This window comes from Pseudophryne corroboree, chromosome 3 (genome assembly GCF_028390025.1).
Source record: "Pseudophryne corroboree isolate aPseCor3 chromosome 3, aPseCor3.hap2, whole genome shotgun sequence".
Classification (NCBI taxonomy): domain Eukaryota; kingdom Metazoa; phylum Chordata; class Amphibia; order Anura; family Myobatrachidae; genus Pseudophryne; species Pseudophryne corroboree.
This window is the reverse complement of record NC_086446.1, coordinates 539,937,333-539,956,097: the sequence shown is the minus strand read 5'-3', so window position 1 is coordinate 539,956,097 and position 18,765 is coordinate 539,937,333. Positions and strand designations below refer to the sequence as shown.

General features: G+C 44.3%; 1 protein-coding gene across 2 annotated transcripts in view; it reads right to left on the bottom strand.

Moving 5' to 3' along the window:
- The window catches only part of TTYH2 (tweety family member 2), a 315,012-nt gene that overhangs the window by 11,776 nt on the left and 284,471 nt on the right, over positions 1 to 18,765 (bottom strand). For both annotated transcript variants that reach the window (XM_063961177.1, XM_063961178.1), the window contains 6 exons: positions 13,475 to 13,544; positions 4,212 to 4,267; positions 2,465 to 2,557; positions 1,216 to 1,308; positions 663 to 805; positions 137 to 322 (listed from right to left, as the gene is read on the bottom strand). In XM_063961177.1, the coding sequence (XP_063817247.1) occupies positions 137 to 322; positions 663 to 805; positions 1,216 to 1,308; positions 2,465 to 2,557; positions 4,212 to 4,267; positions 13,475 to 13,544 (641 nt within the window). The remainder of the gene's footprint in view (positions 1 to 136; positions 323 to 662; positions 806 to 1,215; positions 1,309 to 2,464; positions 2,558 to 4,211; positions 4,268 to 13,474; positions 13,545 to 18,765) is intronic.

Genomic DNA, 18,765 nt, shown 5'->3' with positions numbered 1-18,765 from the left:
CCCTGTGCACAATTAGAACACTACATAACCGTACATATAAATATAGAAGCTAGAACATAATGATAATAAGTATTTACCAATGATCTATTATTATGTATGTTCCAATCTTTCCCAGCAGATTCTAGTAATTACTCACATGTACTCGGCAACTGGTGCATTGGAGACGGTCTGAGTAGGTGGTTGTAAGCTGGCCTGGCTGCCTAAACTGCTGCTGAAGCTACAGAAACTCCTCAGCTGTGCCCGGTTAGGGTTATGCACTGCTATACGGCGAGCTTGTGGGTTAAATGGATCTTCCTCATCAATGTCATTGTAGTCTCTGTCCCTGAAACACAAACATCTGCGTCATAGATAACCGGTCAAGACTTCTGTGCCTTCCAACAAGTGCTTGTCCCTGTCTTTAGGCCACACAGCCATGCTATCTGAAAGGGTATCACAATTAGGTGTTCATCTCCACATTCATTTTGGTAAAAGCATGGGTTAAAAGTCCTTGCATTTGGAGCTTTCTCAGTGACCAGGGAACAAAAAAAAAATCAAATACATATCATAGGACAGCCAATATGAATACCACAGTCATTATGTAAACTGCCATTAATATGGTGGGAGAGCTTTCTACTGCCCTCTTTTCAGGATACCAGTCAGTTAGAAGTACACAGAAATATTACCTTGCGATCAAATGTCTCCAGGCTCGTGGTACGGCACATACCATGGCAGTGAATGCAAATGCCGCCAGGAGAGAGAACAGGCCCAGATAGAGAAGACCTTCAACCCCGTCATAACAAATGCCGATAAGAGCTTCCACGTAATCCTGAAAATGGTAACGCAGCATACGATTATCTATTACAATATTTTCATGCCCACTGGTCACCTGCCAATTGCAAGTCTGTGGGCAGAAGCTATTGGTATTAGATCATTGGACATATTGTGGATATTAGATACAAAGAGCCTCACAGTAACTTTACCGGGCCCTGGCCAAGTGATTGGCTGCAGTCTTAAGAATATTACTTTAGCCCAAAATGTCTGACTCCTCTGAATGAAGGCAAAACATGTGTTTTAAATAGAAACTAACTGAGAATTTATTAGACAATATAATATACAAAAAAAAAATCCAAGTACCACAAAATAAGTGTTTCTAAGTTGCCATGTGAAAATAAGGCTGTATACCATAGGGTCCTGGTTATTGGAAGGAATGTGTAATTTCCGTTTTATGTCGCTCACCTTATGGAGCCCTCTACAGTCCAGCAGTGCTGTGATTTGGTGCAGGTTAGACTCGGACGAGTTCAGCAGGAGCTGTATGCCCTGGAGGTCTTTCTGATAAACACAATAAGGGTCAAAGTGAAATAACATACAGTACATGGGAAATACTAATTTATGTAGCTCAAATTACAGTGACACTAGCAATCCTTGTAAACTGTGATGCGAGTCCAAATATCATTTTAACCAGGGCAATAAAATGTATTTCAGTTACGTCACAGGTGGTCACTAAGTGGCAGCACATTACTTTTAAGAGGGTGAAATAAATGATGAGATGAGAGCCGCAGCACAAATCATGGCTGATTAGAGACATGGGTTATATGATCTGTTACATACTGGTGATAATGTACTGCACGTAATCTGTGACAGATCAATAGGAAAGGAATAAAAAAGAGAATGCTACTCGCATCACAAAGGACATATGCACCCCTCATGACTGCCAGTCACCAAGTGCTTAGCTCTACCCCTTTCACACCAAAATCCTGGGTTAAACTCAGGATTTGGAACACTGTTCCAATCCGGGTCAGACCCCATTTACACTGGGGTTCCAGTGCGGGCTATTCCCAGGTCGGCGCCGTTTACACTGCACATGGTGATCCAGCTCTTCCTATACTGTAAACAGGACATGGGTCAGACCGTTCACTCAGCCCCATTACAAGGGTCATTCCAAATGTCCAACGTAGGTCTCTACCTGGGTTGGATTGCTGGGTCATTCGACCTGGGGTTTTTTCAGGGACCCTTTTAAACCGAGACGCGACCCTGATAAGCCCGGCACTAACCCTGGTCAAAGGTGTGAAATAAGTAAGAGGGTTTTGCTTATAAATATGCTGACAAAGGACCTTATTCAGTATGGGCCTTATCCAGGCTGCTGCGACACGGAAAATGAGGGCGGCCCAAATGCCTTCGCAGCCAGACTACGCAGGCAGGGGGGCTTCTCTTATTCAGCGATGCCATTAGCATGCTGGGCGGCCTTACCCTGTCCCCAGCATCCGATCATCAGCAGTTGCAATTTTGCTGGCAGGGCACACTAGCGAGTGTACGCCTGATGCAGCACATGAACAGACGCAAATTACATACTTCGTACATCCTGAAAACTGAAACAGGAAAGATCCGTCTGCATTGCCACATGCATCCGTGTCATAATCAGGCCCATTATCTGTATTTATAGAGAAGATGGAGTACAAAACCAGTCCTTTTTGCCTCTCTGTCTCACCTTGGCAGTGGGGAATATGGGAACCGCAAACTGAAGTAAGCCTTGAACTTGTATTTGCATGGTGGTGAGTGACTTCTGGAAGACAGTGAGAGCCTGGAGAGAAATCATAGAGATTGTTACTTCTCGCTCCAAAAGGGCTGTAATACTTATACAGAAATCACTATTGTAACTGATTGGACATTGGATGTTATGGAGTAGTTCCCATTTCGCACTTGTTGGGGGAGCGGTACTTGGATGCTTGTGTTGGTACTGTCAGCCCGAACTTTACCAGTAACTGCAAATATATCCACTATACTGTACCATATGCCATATTGAATGGAGTGTAAATGGGTAAGACATAAAAGAGTGTGGTGACAAGAGCTTGGGCATTTAAATTTTATGAGCAAAAGTTCCAGCTCAACCCCATATCCCGATTGGCAAGGATAGATTAAGGGAGGGGGCAACAGGGCTGGTAACCCCAGTGTCCCACCCCTCACAAGGAGTCAGTCTGACCCTGAATTGCCAAATACAGGCTGCTGTGGCTCTGCATTCTGTACACAGAGAGACAGCATGCAACGCAGAGTGGCTCCCAAGTCCCCTCATCAGTGCCACGTGACGCATCACATCCCCACTGCTAATTCAGGGACTGGAGGGCCGCTCTGCACTGTAAGATGATTGTGAGGGTAGTACTCCAGGTGCATAGGCCACTGTGTGGCATACAGTGGGGAGCTCTTTTGCCATATTTGGGGGAGGGGGAGTTAAGGAGCAATTTTATTGGAGGGGGCCTCCACAGCTTAGTTGCCCCAAACACCCCCCCCCCCCCTACCCCCCTGGCCCATACATCTAACCAGCAATTCTCCTAGTTCAATTCGCTGATGAACCGTGATTTCTCTTTTGTCAAAATCAAACATGTTGAAAATTCCTGACTTGCCGATTCCAATCAATCTTGGGTTGGAATTGGCAAATTGAGGATTTCCAACATTTTGTGCATGACCCACTCAATGACAAAATAGGAAATTGCCCCAATTAATTATTGGTGAATGGACCCATTAGGAAAGAACAAAGGCCCTCATTCCGGGTTGATCGCTCGCTAGCTGCCTTTAGCAGCATTGCAAACGCTAGGCCACCACCCCCTGGGAGTGTATCTTAGCTTAGCAGAAGTGCGAACGAAAGGATTGAAGCGCTGCTACAAAAAAAGATTGTGCAGTTTCAGAGTAGCTTGAGACTTACTCCTACCTTGCGATCACTTCAGTCTGTTTAGTTCCTGTTTTGACGTCACAAACACGCCCTGCGTTCGGCCAGCCACTCCCCCGTTTCCCCAGCCACTTCTGCGTTTTTATCTGGCATGCCTGCGTTTTTACACACACTCCCCGAAAACAGTCAGTTACCACCCAGAAACACCCACTTCCTATCAATCACTCAACGATCAGCAGTGCAACTGAAAAGTGTCGCTCGACCTTGTGTAAAACTGCATCGGATTTTGTGAAAGTACGTCGCGCGTGCGCAGTGCGCACCATACGCATGCACAGAAGTGCCGATTTTTTTGCCTGATCGCTGCGCTGCGAACAACGGCTGCTAGTGATCAACTCGTAATGACCTCCAATGCTTACAAGTATAACAGTGAAAGAAACAAGAACAAAAACACAGAGTGTAAAGGGAGGGTGTCCACCGTACGCAAATGGGCTGAGAGAAAAGGATTCAAATGAAGTAAAATGTTATGCAGTTGTACAAAATGAAGAATGAGGAGGAGATCCTGGGATATATGTACCTGCTGGAAAGGATTCCTAAGACTTTGGCTGCAGTATAGGTAATAGTGAATAACTTCTGGAAAGACAAAAACATATGATGATTTTAGCTACTCACAATGGAGCGGACTCTGAGCTGGGAGCAAAGCAAACAAAGCAGGTAACTTTTCATCTGGAACTAACCATGGTGCAATGCAAGGGGTGCAAATACATGTATTGTTTGTCCATGCAGGGTAAGTACTGGCTGCTTCTGGCTCTGGCCCACATATGCTGGGCATCTTTATTTTTACACTGCAGTTAAGATTTTAATATGGACACGCCCCCTTCAAAATCCAAATTTCCCTGCACATTATAAATAAGTGCCCCCTGCAGTGCAACATGGTTTTGTAAGGTCCAAAGTTACTTGGTTTCCTATGCTTTGCTCCCACATCAGAATTAGCCCTAATACATTTTTAATACAACATATCCAGTGTATTATAAGGGGACGTATAGTACGTGGATTGTAGTAGAAGAACTCATTAGTAATTTCAGCTTGCTCATCTTTTCACTATTCCTGAATTCAATTAAGCTTCATTTAGTTAATTTCTTTGCTGGTCAACACGGTCAAAATGCCGGTGACTGAAATATGATGGATATACTGTATTGCTTTTACACATTTAAGAAGGAACAACATAGAATTGAATAATTTGTGGTATCCCCAAATCATCCCATGATGATATGAACATATTGTTAGTGGGAATAAAGCACATAGTAAAAGATGTTCCTAACATTTTATTGTTGTGCTAGACCACAGGTTCTCAAACTCTGCCCTCAGGACCTCTCACAGTACATGTTTTCCAGGTCTCCTCACAGAATCACAAGATTAATAATTAGATCCACCTGTTGTTTTTTTAAAATGTGCCCGTGAGTAATCAATACACATGTGCACCTGCTGGGGGACCTGGAAAACATTGACTGTTTGGGGTCCTGGGGACCATGCTTGGGAACCTGTGTACTAGACAATACAGTCAACTTGCAGAGTATAAATGCAATAATATCTGGGAGTGGCTTGATTCTGAGGGGTAAATGTATGAACCAGTGATAAGAGTGGAGAAGTGCGCCAGTGGAGAAGTTGCCCATGGCATCCAATCAGCATTGAAGTAACATCTATTATTTGCAGACTATACAATTGTACGGAGCAGTTAATTGGTTGCCATGGGCAATTTCTCCACTAGCTCATTTCTCCACTCTTATCACTGCTTCATACATTTACCCCTCCGTTCTCTAAACCTCCATTATAGGCAGATTCTATCTCAGTCCCTATTATATAAGTTGCTCTCTGGCAACTCCTGAAGTATTGGTCTAATACCCCTTACTTTTTTTTTTTTTGCTACTGTGTAAATCCAATTATTACATGGTGTATTGATAGCCTGGTTGTGTATTCTACACTGATTTATCATACCCTCCAACTGTACCTTTTTTTGGTAGGTACAGTACTTTTTCTTATAGTCTGTACCGATTTTTGGCTCTCCAAACTTCCATTGAAAATATAGGAAAATGGGCGTGTTTACCCGTGGCCACACCCCTTTTTCGCATTTGTACCGATTTTTATGTGTAAATTGTTGAAGGGTATGATTTATTCATTGCGACAACTAAGCCATATAATACAATTGTTATTTATTTATTACCTTTAGTTATTTATATAGTGCACACATATTCCGCAGCTTTTTTCTTATTCACCTTACTGTTGTTGCTGCTTTTGTAGATTGTAGTACTGTATGTACAAACTTTTTATTTTAATAAAAAATATCTAATTACAAAAATCATCTGATTGTATCTTATAGGTATAAAAAAAACATGGAAAAAACAGCCTGTAGGGCGACAGGTATATTCCCCACTTGCTTGGGAGGTCCTTCCACATTATTCAGCAGAAGAGTCCGCTCCTCTCCAGCATAGCAAAAAAAATAGGATTTTAATACCTACCGGTAAATCCTTTTCACTTAGTCCGTAGAGGATGCTGGGGATGCTTCAAGAACCATGGGGTATAGATGGGATCCGCAGGAGACATGGGCACTTCAAGACTTTAAAAGGGGTGTGAACTGGCTCCTCCCTCTATGCCCCTCCTCCAGACTCCAGTTATAGGAACTGTGCCCAGGGAGACGGACATTTCGAGGAAAAGGATTTATTTAATTATTTTAAACGAAGGTAAGATATGAACCAGCTCACACCTCAAACACGCCGTACAACATGGCATTCAACAACAACGCATGCAACGGCATGAATAACATCAGCCACAGACTGACTGAACTCAACACAACATGTGTGTAACCATAACCAATAACTGCAGATACAGCCCGCACTGGGACGGGCGCCCAGCATCCTCTACAGACTAAGAGAAAAGGATTTACCGGTAGGTATTAAAATACTATTTTCTCATACGTCCTAGAGGATGCTGGGGATGCTTCAAGAACCATGGGGTTTATACCAAAGCTCTAGAACGGACGGGAGAGTGCAGATAACTCTGCAGGACCGATTGACCAAACAAGAGGTCCTCCTCAGCCAGGGTATCAAACTTGTAAAACTTCGCAAAGGTGTTTGAACCCGACCAGGTAGCAGCTCGGCAAAGCTGTAATGCCGAGACCCCTCGGGCAGCCGCCCAGGATGAGCCCACTTTCCTGGTAGAATGGGCTTTCCCCGATTTCGGTAACAGCAATCCTGCCGTAGAATGAGCTTGCTGAATCGTATTACAGATCCAGCGTGCAATAGTCTGCTTGGAAGCAGGAGCCCCAATCTTGTTGGGAGCCCACAGGACAAACAGAGCCTCTGTTTTCCTAATCTGCGCCGTTCTGGCGACATAGCTCTTCAAAGCTCTGACCACATCGAGAGACTTCGACTCTGCCAAGGCGTCAGTAGCCACTGGCACCACAATAGGCTGATTTACATGAAATGACGAAACCACTTTTGGCAGAAATTGCTGACGAGTTCTCAACTCCGCTCTATAAGCATGGAAGATTAAATAGGGGCTTTTGGGAGACAAAGCCGCCAACTCAGAAACCCGCCTTGCGGATGCCAAGGCCAAAAACATGACTACTTTCTAAGTAAAGAATTTTAACTCAACCTTACGTAAAGGTTCAAACCAAACTGCAATACCACATCAAGATCCCACGGTGCCACAGGAGGCACAAATGGAGGTTGGATGTGCAGTACACCTTTCACGAAGGTCTGAACTTCTGGAAGGGAGGCCAATTCTTTCTGAAAGAAAACTGATAAGGCCGAAATTTGTACTTTAATAGAGCCTAACTTTAGGCCCGCATCCACACCAAGACACATATTTTCTCCAAATACCATGGTAACGCTTTGCCGTTACTTCCTTTCTAGTCTGAAGAAGAGTGGGAATGACTTCACTGGGAATACCCTTTTTGGCTAGGATTTGGCGTTCAACCGCCATGCCGTCAAACGCAGCGCGGTAAGTCCTGATACACGCACGGACCTTGTTGTAACAGGTCCTCCCGTAGAGGAAGAGGCCAGAGATCTTCTATGAGTAACTCCTGAAGATCTGGATACCAGGCCCTCTTTGGCCAGTCTGGAACAATGAGTATTGCCTGAACCCTTGTTCTTCTGATAATCTTTATCACCTTTGGAATGAGTGGAAGTGGAGGGAACACATAGACCGACAGAAACACCCACGGTGTCACTAGGGCGTCCACCGCTATTGCTTGAGGGTCCCTCGACCTGGAACAATATCTCTGAAGTTTCTTGTTGAGGCGGGACGCCATCATGTCTATTTGAGGAATTCCCCAACGACTTGTCACTTCTGCAAAGACCTCTTGATGAAGACCCCACTCTCCCAGATGGAGATCGTGTCTGCTGAGGAAGTCTGCTTCCCAGTTGTCCACTCCTGGAATGAAGACTGCTGACAGACTGCTTGCATGTCTCTCCGCCCAGCGAAGAACTTTCGTGGCCTCGGCCATCGCCGCTCTGCTCTTTGTTCCGCCCTGGCGGTTTATGTACGCCACTGCTGTTATGTTGTCTGACTGAATCAAGACGGGTAGACCGCGAAGAAGATGTTCCGCTTGCAGAATGCCGTTGTAAATGGCCCTTAATTCCAGAATGTTTATGTGCAGACAAGCTTCCTGGCTTGACCATTTTCCCTGAAAATTTCTCCCCTGTGTGACTGCTCCCCAGCCTCGGAGACTTGCATCTGTGGTCACCAGGATCCAATCCTGAATCCCGAACCTGCGTCCCTCCAGAAGGTGAGAACTGTGCAGCCACCACAGAAGGGAGACCCTGGTCCTGGAAGATAGGATTATTTTCCTGTGCATGTCCAGGTGAGACCCGGACCACTTGTCCAACAGGTCCCACTGAAACACCCTGGCATGGAACCTGCCATACTGAATGGCCTCGTAGGCCGCCACCATCTTCCCCAGCAACCGAGTGCATTGAAGAATCGACACTCTTCCCGGTTTCAGAATCTGTTTTACCATGTTCTGTATTTCCAGAGCCTTTTCCACTGGAAGAAAAACTCTCTGTAATTCTGTATCCAGAATCATACCCAGGAACAACAGCCGTGTTGTCGGAACCAATTGTGATTTTGGCAAGTTTAGGAGCCAACCATGTTGTTGCAGAATTGTCAGAGAGAGCGCAACGTTTTTCAGCAGTTGCTCCTTGGATCTCGCCTTTATGAGGAGGTCGTCCAAGTACGGGATAATTGTGATTCCCTGCTTGCGCAGGAGAACCATAATTTCCGCCATAACCTTGGTGAAAATTCTCGGAGCCGTGGACAGACCAAACGGCAACGTCTGAAATTGGTAATGGCAATCCTGAACAGCAAACCTCAGGTAAGCTTGATGTGGAGGATATATAGGAACGTGCAAGTAGGCATCCTTTATGTCGACCAACACCATAAAATCCCCTTCCTCCAGACTGGAGATCACTGCTCGGAGAGATTCCATCATGAATTAGAATTTTTTTAGAAAGAACTTGAGGGATTTTAGGTTCAGAATCGGTCTGACTAAGCCATCCGGCTTTGGTACCACGAACAGACTCGAATAAAAACCCTCCCCCTGTTGTGACGGGAGTACCGTGACAATGACTTGATTTTTTGACACAGCTTTAGTATCGCAGCACATACCACCACCCTTTCTGGAAGAGAAGCTGGCAAGGCCGATTTGAAAAATCAGTGAGGGGGCACGTCTTGAAACTCTAATTTGTACCCATGGGTCACTATTTCTAATATCCAAGGATCCAGGGCCGAGCGAGCCCAGACCTGACTGAAGAGTTTGAGACGTGCCCCCACTGGTGCGGACTCCCGCAGAGGAGCCCCAGCGTCATGCGGTGGATTTGGTAGAAGCCGGAGAGGACTTCTGTTCTTGGGAACTTGCCACAGCCTGAGACCTTTTTCCCTTTCCTCTTCCTCTCGCAGCAAGGAAGGAGGATCCTCGTCCTTTTTTGTATTTATTGGGCCGAAAGGACTGCATCTGATAGTGGGGCGTTTTCTTTTGTTGCGCAGGAACATAAGGTAAAAATGACGACTAACCCACGGTAGCCGTAGATACCGGGTCAGTGAGGCCGTCACCAAACAAGATACTACCGTTAAATGGTAGAGACTCCATAGCCTTCTTCGGGTCAGCATCAGCATTCCATTGATGAATCCACAATGCCCTTCTACCCGAGACAGCCAATGGCATTGGCCCTTGATCCCAAAAGGCCAATATCCCTTGCAGCTTCTTTTAAATATGCTGCAGCGTCCCTAAAATGACCCAGAGTCAAAAGCACGTTAACCCTGTCCAGGGTATCTATCTCAGATGACAAGTTATCTGCCCATTTTTCAATAGCGCTACTCACCCATGCCGAAGCAACGGCAGGCCTGAGTAGCGAACCTGTAGTGACATAAATGGATTTTAGTGTATTTTCCTGCTTACGATCCGCAGGATCCTTTAGGGCTGCCGTGTCCGGAGACGGAAGCGCCACCTTCTTGGACAGACGCGATAGAGCTTTGTCCACTGTGGGGGTTGACTCCCACTTTTCCCTGTCCCCCGAGGGGAACGGATATGCCACTGGAATTCTTTTGGGAACCTGTACCTTCTTGTCAGGATTTTCCCAAGCCTTTTAAAAAAGAGCGTTCAGTTCATGAGAGGGAGGAAACGTTACCTCAGGTTTCTTTCCTTTAAACATACAGACCCTAGTATCAGGCACAGCAGGGTCCTCCGTGATATGTAATACGTCTTTTATCGCCACAATCATGTACTGAATGCTCTTAGTCAGTTTAGGATTTAATCTGGCATCACTATAGTCGACACTGGAATCAGAGTCCGTGTCGGTATCTGTATCTGCTATCTGGGTAAATGCACGTTTCTGTGACACCGAAGGGGTCTGAGCCTGTGACAATGCATCTTCCATGGATTTCCTCCATGGCTGGGTCTCTTAGTCAACCGAGTCACATTTGCTTTCAAAACACTCAACATATTTACCCATTCAGCAGTCGGCGGTGCCGACAGGGTCACTCCCACCTCCTTTTCTGTCCCCACTCCGGCTTCCTCCTGGGAAGAGCCTCAGACATGTCGACACACACGTACCGACACCTACAATCACACTGGGCTATAGAGGACAGACCCACAGCAAAGCCTGTTAGAAAGACACAGAGGGAGTTTGCCAGCTCTCAACCCAGCGCCAAACCCGGTACTGAAACTTTACATACAATGCTTCAGACCTGCTAGCGCTTTTATAATAAAGATAATAGCACCAAATATACTGTGCCCCCCCCCCTCCCCCTGTTTTCCACCCTGTTACTTATACAGCAGTGTGGAGGTCAGGGCCAGCGTCTCTGCAGCTTCTGTGAAGAGAAAAATGGCGCTGGTCAGAGCTGTGGGGACTAAGCAACGCCCCCTCACCGGCGCGCTTCAGTCCCGTTCATTTTAAGATTTTTATACTGGCGGGGGTCTATATTGAGTGCCTAGGCACTTTACATATACTTTTGCCAGTCCTTTCAGGTCCCCATGCTGCCCAGAGCGCCCCCCCCCCCCCCCCCTGTGCCCTGCACCCTGTCAGTGCCGCTGTGTGTTTGGGAGCATGGTGCGCAGCGCGACCGCTGCGCGGTACCTCAGGACCTGAAGTTTTCTGCTGTCACTGAAGTCTTCATTTCTTCTTTTACTCACCCGGCTTCTTTTTTCTGGCTCTGCAAGGGGGGGTGACGGCGCGGCTCCGGGAACGAGCAGCTAGGCATACCAAGTGATCGGACCCTCTGGAGCTAATGGTGTCCAGTAGCCTAAGAAGCAGAGCCTTTGAACTCAGAGAAGTAGGTCTGCTTCTCTCCCCTCAGTCCCTCGAAGCAAGGAGCCTGTTGCCAGCAGTGCTCCCTGAACATAAAAAAACCTAACATAAGTCTTTTTTCAGAGAAACTCAGTAGAGCTCCCCTGTTTGTGACCAGTCTCCCTGGGCACAGAATCTAACTGGAGTCTGGAGGAGGGGCATAGAGGGAGGAGCCAGTTCACACCCCTTTTAAAGTCTTGAAGTGCCCATGTCTCCTGCGGATCCCGTCTATACCCCATGGTTCTTGAAGCATCCCCAGCATCCTCTAGGACATATGAGAAAAATATTTTACTGTGGAACCTGATGACTGCGATGCCGGTGTGTTCTGACCGGATTCCGGTGAGCAGCAGACCGGCTGGTGACCATGACAACTGCATGAAAGGAGGGAAAACCAGATTTCCTTATTATATATCTGATTGCGCCCTCATTTAAAAGTATTACCAGGGAAAAAATATTATTTGTTATGTTATATAAATATACTATACTAAGTAACTGGCAACTGGAAGGAAACTAGTACTAGGAATATAATAGAGGTTTATCTCATTAATGGAGCTGCACTTATACTGACAACTAAGCTATATATTCCATCCAATTTTTGAGACTCTGTTCATTGGATCATTGTGGAATTTGGACTGTATAACAAGGGTTGCTAGATTTACTTGATGAACACAACATATTGTTTATAATAACATGCTTATTTAATTTAAGGTTTACTAAACTGAATACATATCACTTACTTTTGGATTTAAGGGGACATGTACTAAGTAGTGATAAAAGTGGTGAAGTGAGCCAGTGGAGAAGTTGCCCAGGGGGCATGGACTCGCGGAATGCCTCCATTTTCATAGAGACGCACGCTTCGGGGGGGGGGGCTAAACCAGAGAATGGGACGCTGCCATGCACGGGACCGCCTCGGCCCTTCTGGCAAATGGGCAGTCCGGCCCTGCACCCAGGTAATTAAATAGTGGAAGAGAAGTATGAAACAGAGAAGCACTAGATATCATTGAAACCTGCTGTAATAAAAACTGTTGGGTGTATAGTTATCTTTTTCATTCTCTGGCATAGATGGAGGTATGTTTTTAAGTAGATTCTAGTGGAAGATCCTGATATCTTTGTCACTCTGCTATTACTAGTTGTTAATACATATTCACAGCATTTTTCATTATAGGGAAATGAGAATTAATACACAAGGATAGGTGCAATCTATTGCATAATGGTCCACCAGATTGCAGAGGTTCTTGGTGGCCGGTATGATATGGTCACACAGCGATGTTGGCCTGGGGTTAGGAGGATGGGAAAATGGAGAGAGAAAATATGTGAGGACATGTGGACTGTATAGAAGGAAATGTAGTTGGATAGGAAAGCTTATGATAGTTACTACAGGTTGAGTATCCCATATCCAAATATTCCGAAATACGGAATATTCCGAAATACGGACTTTTTTGAGTGAGAGTGAGATAGTGAAACCTTTGTTTTTTGATGGCTCAATGTACACAAACTTTGTTTAATACACAAAGTTATTCAAAATATTGTATTAAATGACCTTCAGGCTGTGTGTATAAGGTGTATATGAAACATAAATGAATTGTGTGAATGTACACACACTTTGTTTAATGCACAAAGTTATAAAAAATATTGGCTATAATTACCTTCAGGCTGTGTGTATAAGGTGTATATGTAACATAAATGCATTCTGTGCTTAGATTTAGGTCCCATCACCATGATATATCATTATGGTATGCAATTATTCCAAAATACGGAAAAATCCAATATCCAAAATACCTCTGGTCCCAAGCATTTTGGATAAGGGATACTCAACCTGTTTTAATATTTTAATTATTAAGAGTGCAGTTCTTGAATTCTACACATAACTGTACAGTACAGAGTGATGGTGAAAAGCAAAATTATCTAAAGCAGATCACAATTCTATATATGCAATGTTAAAAGCTGCCAAAGCTGGTTCATAGGTGAAGCCACTAAGTGTCCTGGAGACAACTTTTACCTGTACTGACTTGATCATGTGTCATGTTCATAATGAATTTGTCAGGAGCCACACAGAAATCACTGGTACCCTACAAGACATAAGAGAAACAATATATTACAAGTTATTGTTTCAGCCATTTTTCTGACACAAAAGCTGGATGCAAAATCCCAATTTTTATAAAAAATGATGATATTGATGCTGGGTCTATGTAAAACAAAAAGCCGTCATTCTGATTGAACAAATACTTTGCTGCACCACACACTGTAAAATATCTTTATAAGGTCCCAGTGGGAGTGACCGGTTTTGTGATAGCTGTTAATACCATGCCTGCTACAACTGACTACATAGAAACATAGAATTTGACGGCAGATAAGAACCACTTGGCCCATCTAGTCTGCCCCTTTTTTATTTTATCCTTTAGGCAATCTCAACCCTTTTTTAACCTTAATTCTTTGTAAGGATATTCATATACCTGTCCCAAGCATGTTTAAATGGCCCTACAGTCTTAGCCTCTACCACCTCTGATGGGAGGCTATTCCACTTATCCACTACCCTTTCTGTGAAGTAATTTTTCCTTAAATTTCCCCTGAACCTCCCCCCCTCCAGTCTCAATGTATGCCCTCGAGTTCTAATACTTCTTTTCCTTTGAAGAATGTTTCCCTCCTGAACTTTGTTAAGACCCTTGATATATTTGAAAGTTTCTATCATGTCCCCCCTTTCCCTTCTCTCCTCCAAACTATACATGTTAAGATCTTTTAGCCTTTCCGGGTAAGTTTTGTGATGTAGGCCATGCACCATTTTAGTTGCCCTTCTTTGTACTCTCTCTAATGTATTTATATCCTTCTGGAGATAGGGTCTCCAGAACTAGACACAGTATTCCAGATGGGGCCGTACCAATGACTTATACAGTGGCATTATCACTTCTTTTTTCCTGCTACTGATTCCTCTCCCTATGCAACCAAGCATCTGACTTGCCTTTCTCATTGCTTTGTTGCATTGCTTTCCTGCCTTCAAGTCACTTGAAATAGTGACTCCTAAATCTCTTTCCTCCTCAGTAGTTTCCATTATAGTACCCTTGATACTATACTTAGCCTTTGGGTTCTTGAGAACCAAATGCATGATTTTGCATTTTTTAGCATTAAACTGTATTTGCCATGTTCTTGACCATTTCTCAAGCCTACCTAGGTCATTAATCATTTGTTTGACCCCTCCCGGTGTGTCTACCCTGTTGCATATCTTTGTATCATCTGCAAAAAGGCATATCTTCCCTTCAATACCATCTGCAATGTCACCAACAAAGATATTAAAGAGAACTGGACCAAGTACAGATCCCTGGGGTACTCCACTGGTAACATTTCCCTCCATAGATTGCACTCCATTAACTACGACTGTCTGTTTCCTATCCTGCAACCAGGTTCTTATCCATTTAACTGATTTATAATCCACCCCCAGGCTTTCAAGTTTATTTAGCAGTCTGCGATGTGGGACAGTGTCAAATGCCTTACTAAAGTCTAGATATGCTACATCTACAGCTCCCCCTTGATCTATTATTTTCATCACAGAGTCAAAAAAGTCAATAAGATTTGTTTGGCATGATCTCCCACCAGTAAATCCATGCTGTTTTGGATCCTGTAAGTTGTTTGATTTAAGATATTCCACTACTCTTTCTTTTAATAGTTTTTCCATTACTTTCCCTACTACTGATGTAAGGCTTACTGATCTGTAGTTACTTGCTTCTTCCTTGCTTCCACTTTTGTGCAGTGGAACTACATTTGCTCTTTTCCAGTCCTCTGGAATAGCACCTGTATTTAGTGACTGGTTAAATAATTCTGTTAAAGGTGTAACAAGCACATCTTTTAGCTCTTTGAGTATCCTTGGGTGTATCCCATCTGGTCCCATTGATTTATCCACTTTTAGTTTTGAAAGTTCTGTTAGGACCTTCTCCTCTGTAAATGTATTTTCATCTACCTTATTTTTATGAATGTCCTTGCAACTTAACTGTGTCCCCATCCCTTCTTCTGTAGTAAATACTGAGCAAAAATAATTATTTAGGTGATCTACTATTGTCTTGTCTCCCTCCACCAAATGCTCCCTCTCTGTCTTAAGTCTTATTATTCCTCCATTTGATTTTCTCCTTTCACTTATATACTCAGCTTCTGCCTTTGCACGTCTGATCACTTTCTTAGCATCCTTCCGCCTGTCCAGATACACCTCTTTGTCGTTATTATTTTGAGTCTGTTTGTATTTCCTAAAAGCTATCTTTTTTGCTTTCACACTAGTTGATACTTCTTTTGTGAACCACACTGGCTTCCTTTTCCTGGTGCTTTTCCTAACCATTTTGATACAAAGGTCTGTAGCACTTAGTATTGCACTTTTCAGTTTTTTCCACCTCTCCTGCACTCCTTCCAAGTTCCTCCAGTCTGCCAATGAATCACTTAAACATCTCCCCATTTTTGCAAAGTCAGCATTTCTAAAATCCAACACCTTTGTTTTTGTGTGACAGGAGTTGGATCCTGTCTTTATACTAAACCATACTGCTTGATGATCACTGGATCCCAACCCACATATATATCAGATATCCTATCACCATTTGTAAGAATTAGATCTAATATTGAGTCTTTGCGAGTGGGCTCCCTCACCAATTGCTTGAGAGATGCTCCCTGTAAGGAATGTAGAAATTTGCCACTTGTAGCTGAACTTGCAAAAGACCCCTCCCAATTTACATCAGGTAAATTAAAGTCTCCCATGATTATGACTTCTCCCTTAAAAGCCATTTTAGAGATGTCCAACAATAGGTTCCTGTCCAAATCCTGCCCCTGGCCTGGTGGTCTATAGATCACCCCAATGCGAATAATGTCCTTCTTCACAGTTTCTATGGTGACCCAAAGGGCCTCAGTTTTGGCTTCAATATTTTGTATTAAAGTAGCATTTATGCTTTTTTTCACATACATTGCTACCCCTCCTCCTATTCTTCCTATTCTATCTTTCCTAAATAAATTGTATCCTGGTATAGCTAAGTCCCAGTCATGATTCTCATTGCACCAAGACTCTGTAATTGCCACAAAATCCAGGTTATCCCTTGTCATTATCGCAATTAGCTCTGGAATTTTGTCTCCTAAGCTCCTAGCATTTGCACACATAGCTTTAAGAATTTTGTCTGTGCATTTGTTATTAGTAGCCATGTCCAGAGCGTACAAAATAAATGACAAGTTTAAAGTTGAACTTACCTGTTTGGGGATGTTGCTCAGTATTTGTTTTCTTTTACTAATCAGTAATCATACTCTGTCCTTTACACCATGACTACACCTTACTAAATATAAAGATATAGTACACCTGACCACAATGGGTAAATGTTCAAAGGAGGTAAACACCAGTCAGTATGCAATAATAAACTGTTTCACCGAGCAACTTCCCCACACATGCAATGACATTTATAAGAAATCATTACATCAAGAAACATACATAAGTTTGCATAAGAGAGAACTGTAGTGAGCAGATTAGGGATGCCTTTTCATAGGTTTTTAAAAACAGATAATATGCATAAGATGAATTACATACTTTTGAGGCATTAAGGCAGTCCTTTTGTGGTAGTGTTGGTGTGTTGATGTTTCCCTTCTGTTTTCCTTCGGTTTAATGCAGGTATAACGCTATTTTTATAATAACACTTTTATGTCAGCACTTCTATGTAAGCACTACCAGCCGATGGCTATCCAGCCGTATACTAGACTTCAAATAGGAACAATATCCATGTGAATGCAATGATTGCAAACTCCACCCAATACAATCCCCCTTTAAGCTAAGGCCATAAATTAGCTTAGAAAAACAGACATTACATACCAATAAGGCAGCCAACTATATCTTTACAAAGAGAAAAACATACAAAAAAATAAATAAATAAAAATCGCTTTTTCAATATACCTAGACTATTCAATCATGATATTCATTTGACATAATCAGCAAATGCAGTACAACTTGCTGGGATGTGTAGTTCCACGAATCATACCTAGACTATTCAATCATGATATTCATTTGACATAATCAGCAAATGCACCCATCACATGAGCGTAACACCATGGTGAGCAGCTTACAATAAGGTTATGTTAAGCATTCCCATGTGACTACCACACTAATAATTTCCTGTGATAAGTCAGATATCACGCAGTCCCAAATATCCAGCATATATTATAGCTCCATATTGCCAGCCAGGGGTTAAAGTGAGCCGGAACGGGGCAGAACTACGTTCCGTCAGTTGCACTTGGAGACGAAATGCAGTTCCGCCTCACCTAACCCGATGTGTGGCCGGCACTGCAGGGAGATGCCGGGCGCCCGCTGAGATTGTGTTACCAGCGGGTGCCCGGCTCTCTCTCCACAGCGGCAGCAGGAGCTCAGTACTGAGCTCCGGCTTCCGGCGCCGTCACTGTGCGCTATGGGAGAGACATCATGAAGTCTCTCCTATAGTGCCGAGGAGCGGATGACCAGAGGACTGCAGCGGTCGGACACGGAGCGGAGCTTGGCGAGTATGGTGTATTTTGTTTGTTTTTTTTCTTTTGTATAGCAGCATCTACTGGGGGCAAACTACTGGGGGGCATTACTACAGAGGGGCACCTACTGGGGGGAATTACTACGGACGGGCATCTACTGGAGGCATTACTACTGGGGGCATCTACTGGGGGCAAACTACTGGGGGACAGTACTACTGGGGGGCATCTACTGGGGGCAAACTACTGGGAGACGTTACTACTGGGGGGCATCTACAGGGGGCAAACTACTGGGTGGCATTATTACTGGGGGCAAGCTACAAGGGGGAAAACTGCAGGAGGGCATCTACTGGGGCAAACTACTGGGGGGGCATCTACTGGGGGGCATCTACTGGGGGCAAGCTACTGGGGGCAAACTACTATGGGGCATCTACTGGGGGGCATTATTACTGGGGGCAAACTACAAGGGGGCAAGCTACAGGGGGCGTAACTACAGGGGCAATACTACTGGGGGGCCTCACTACAGGGGCTAAACTACTGGGGGAATTACTACTTGGAGACATTACTACTGGGGGCTAAACTACAAGGGGGCATAACTACAGGGGCTAAACTACTGGGGGCATAACTACAGGGGCTGAACTACAAGGGGGCAAACTACAGGGGGGCATTACTACTGGTGGCTAAACTACAAGGGGCAAAATACTGGGGCTAAACTACTGGGGGGCATTACCACTGAGAGGCTAAACTAAAGGGGGGGGGGTAACTACTGGGGTCATAACTGCAGGGGCATTACCACTGGGGGCATAACTACTGGGGCTAAACGACTGAAGG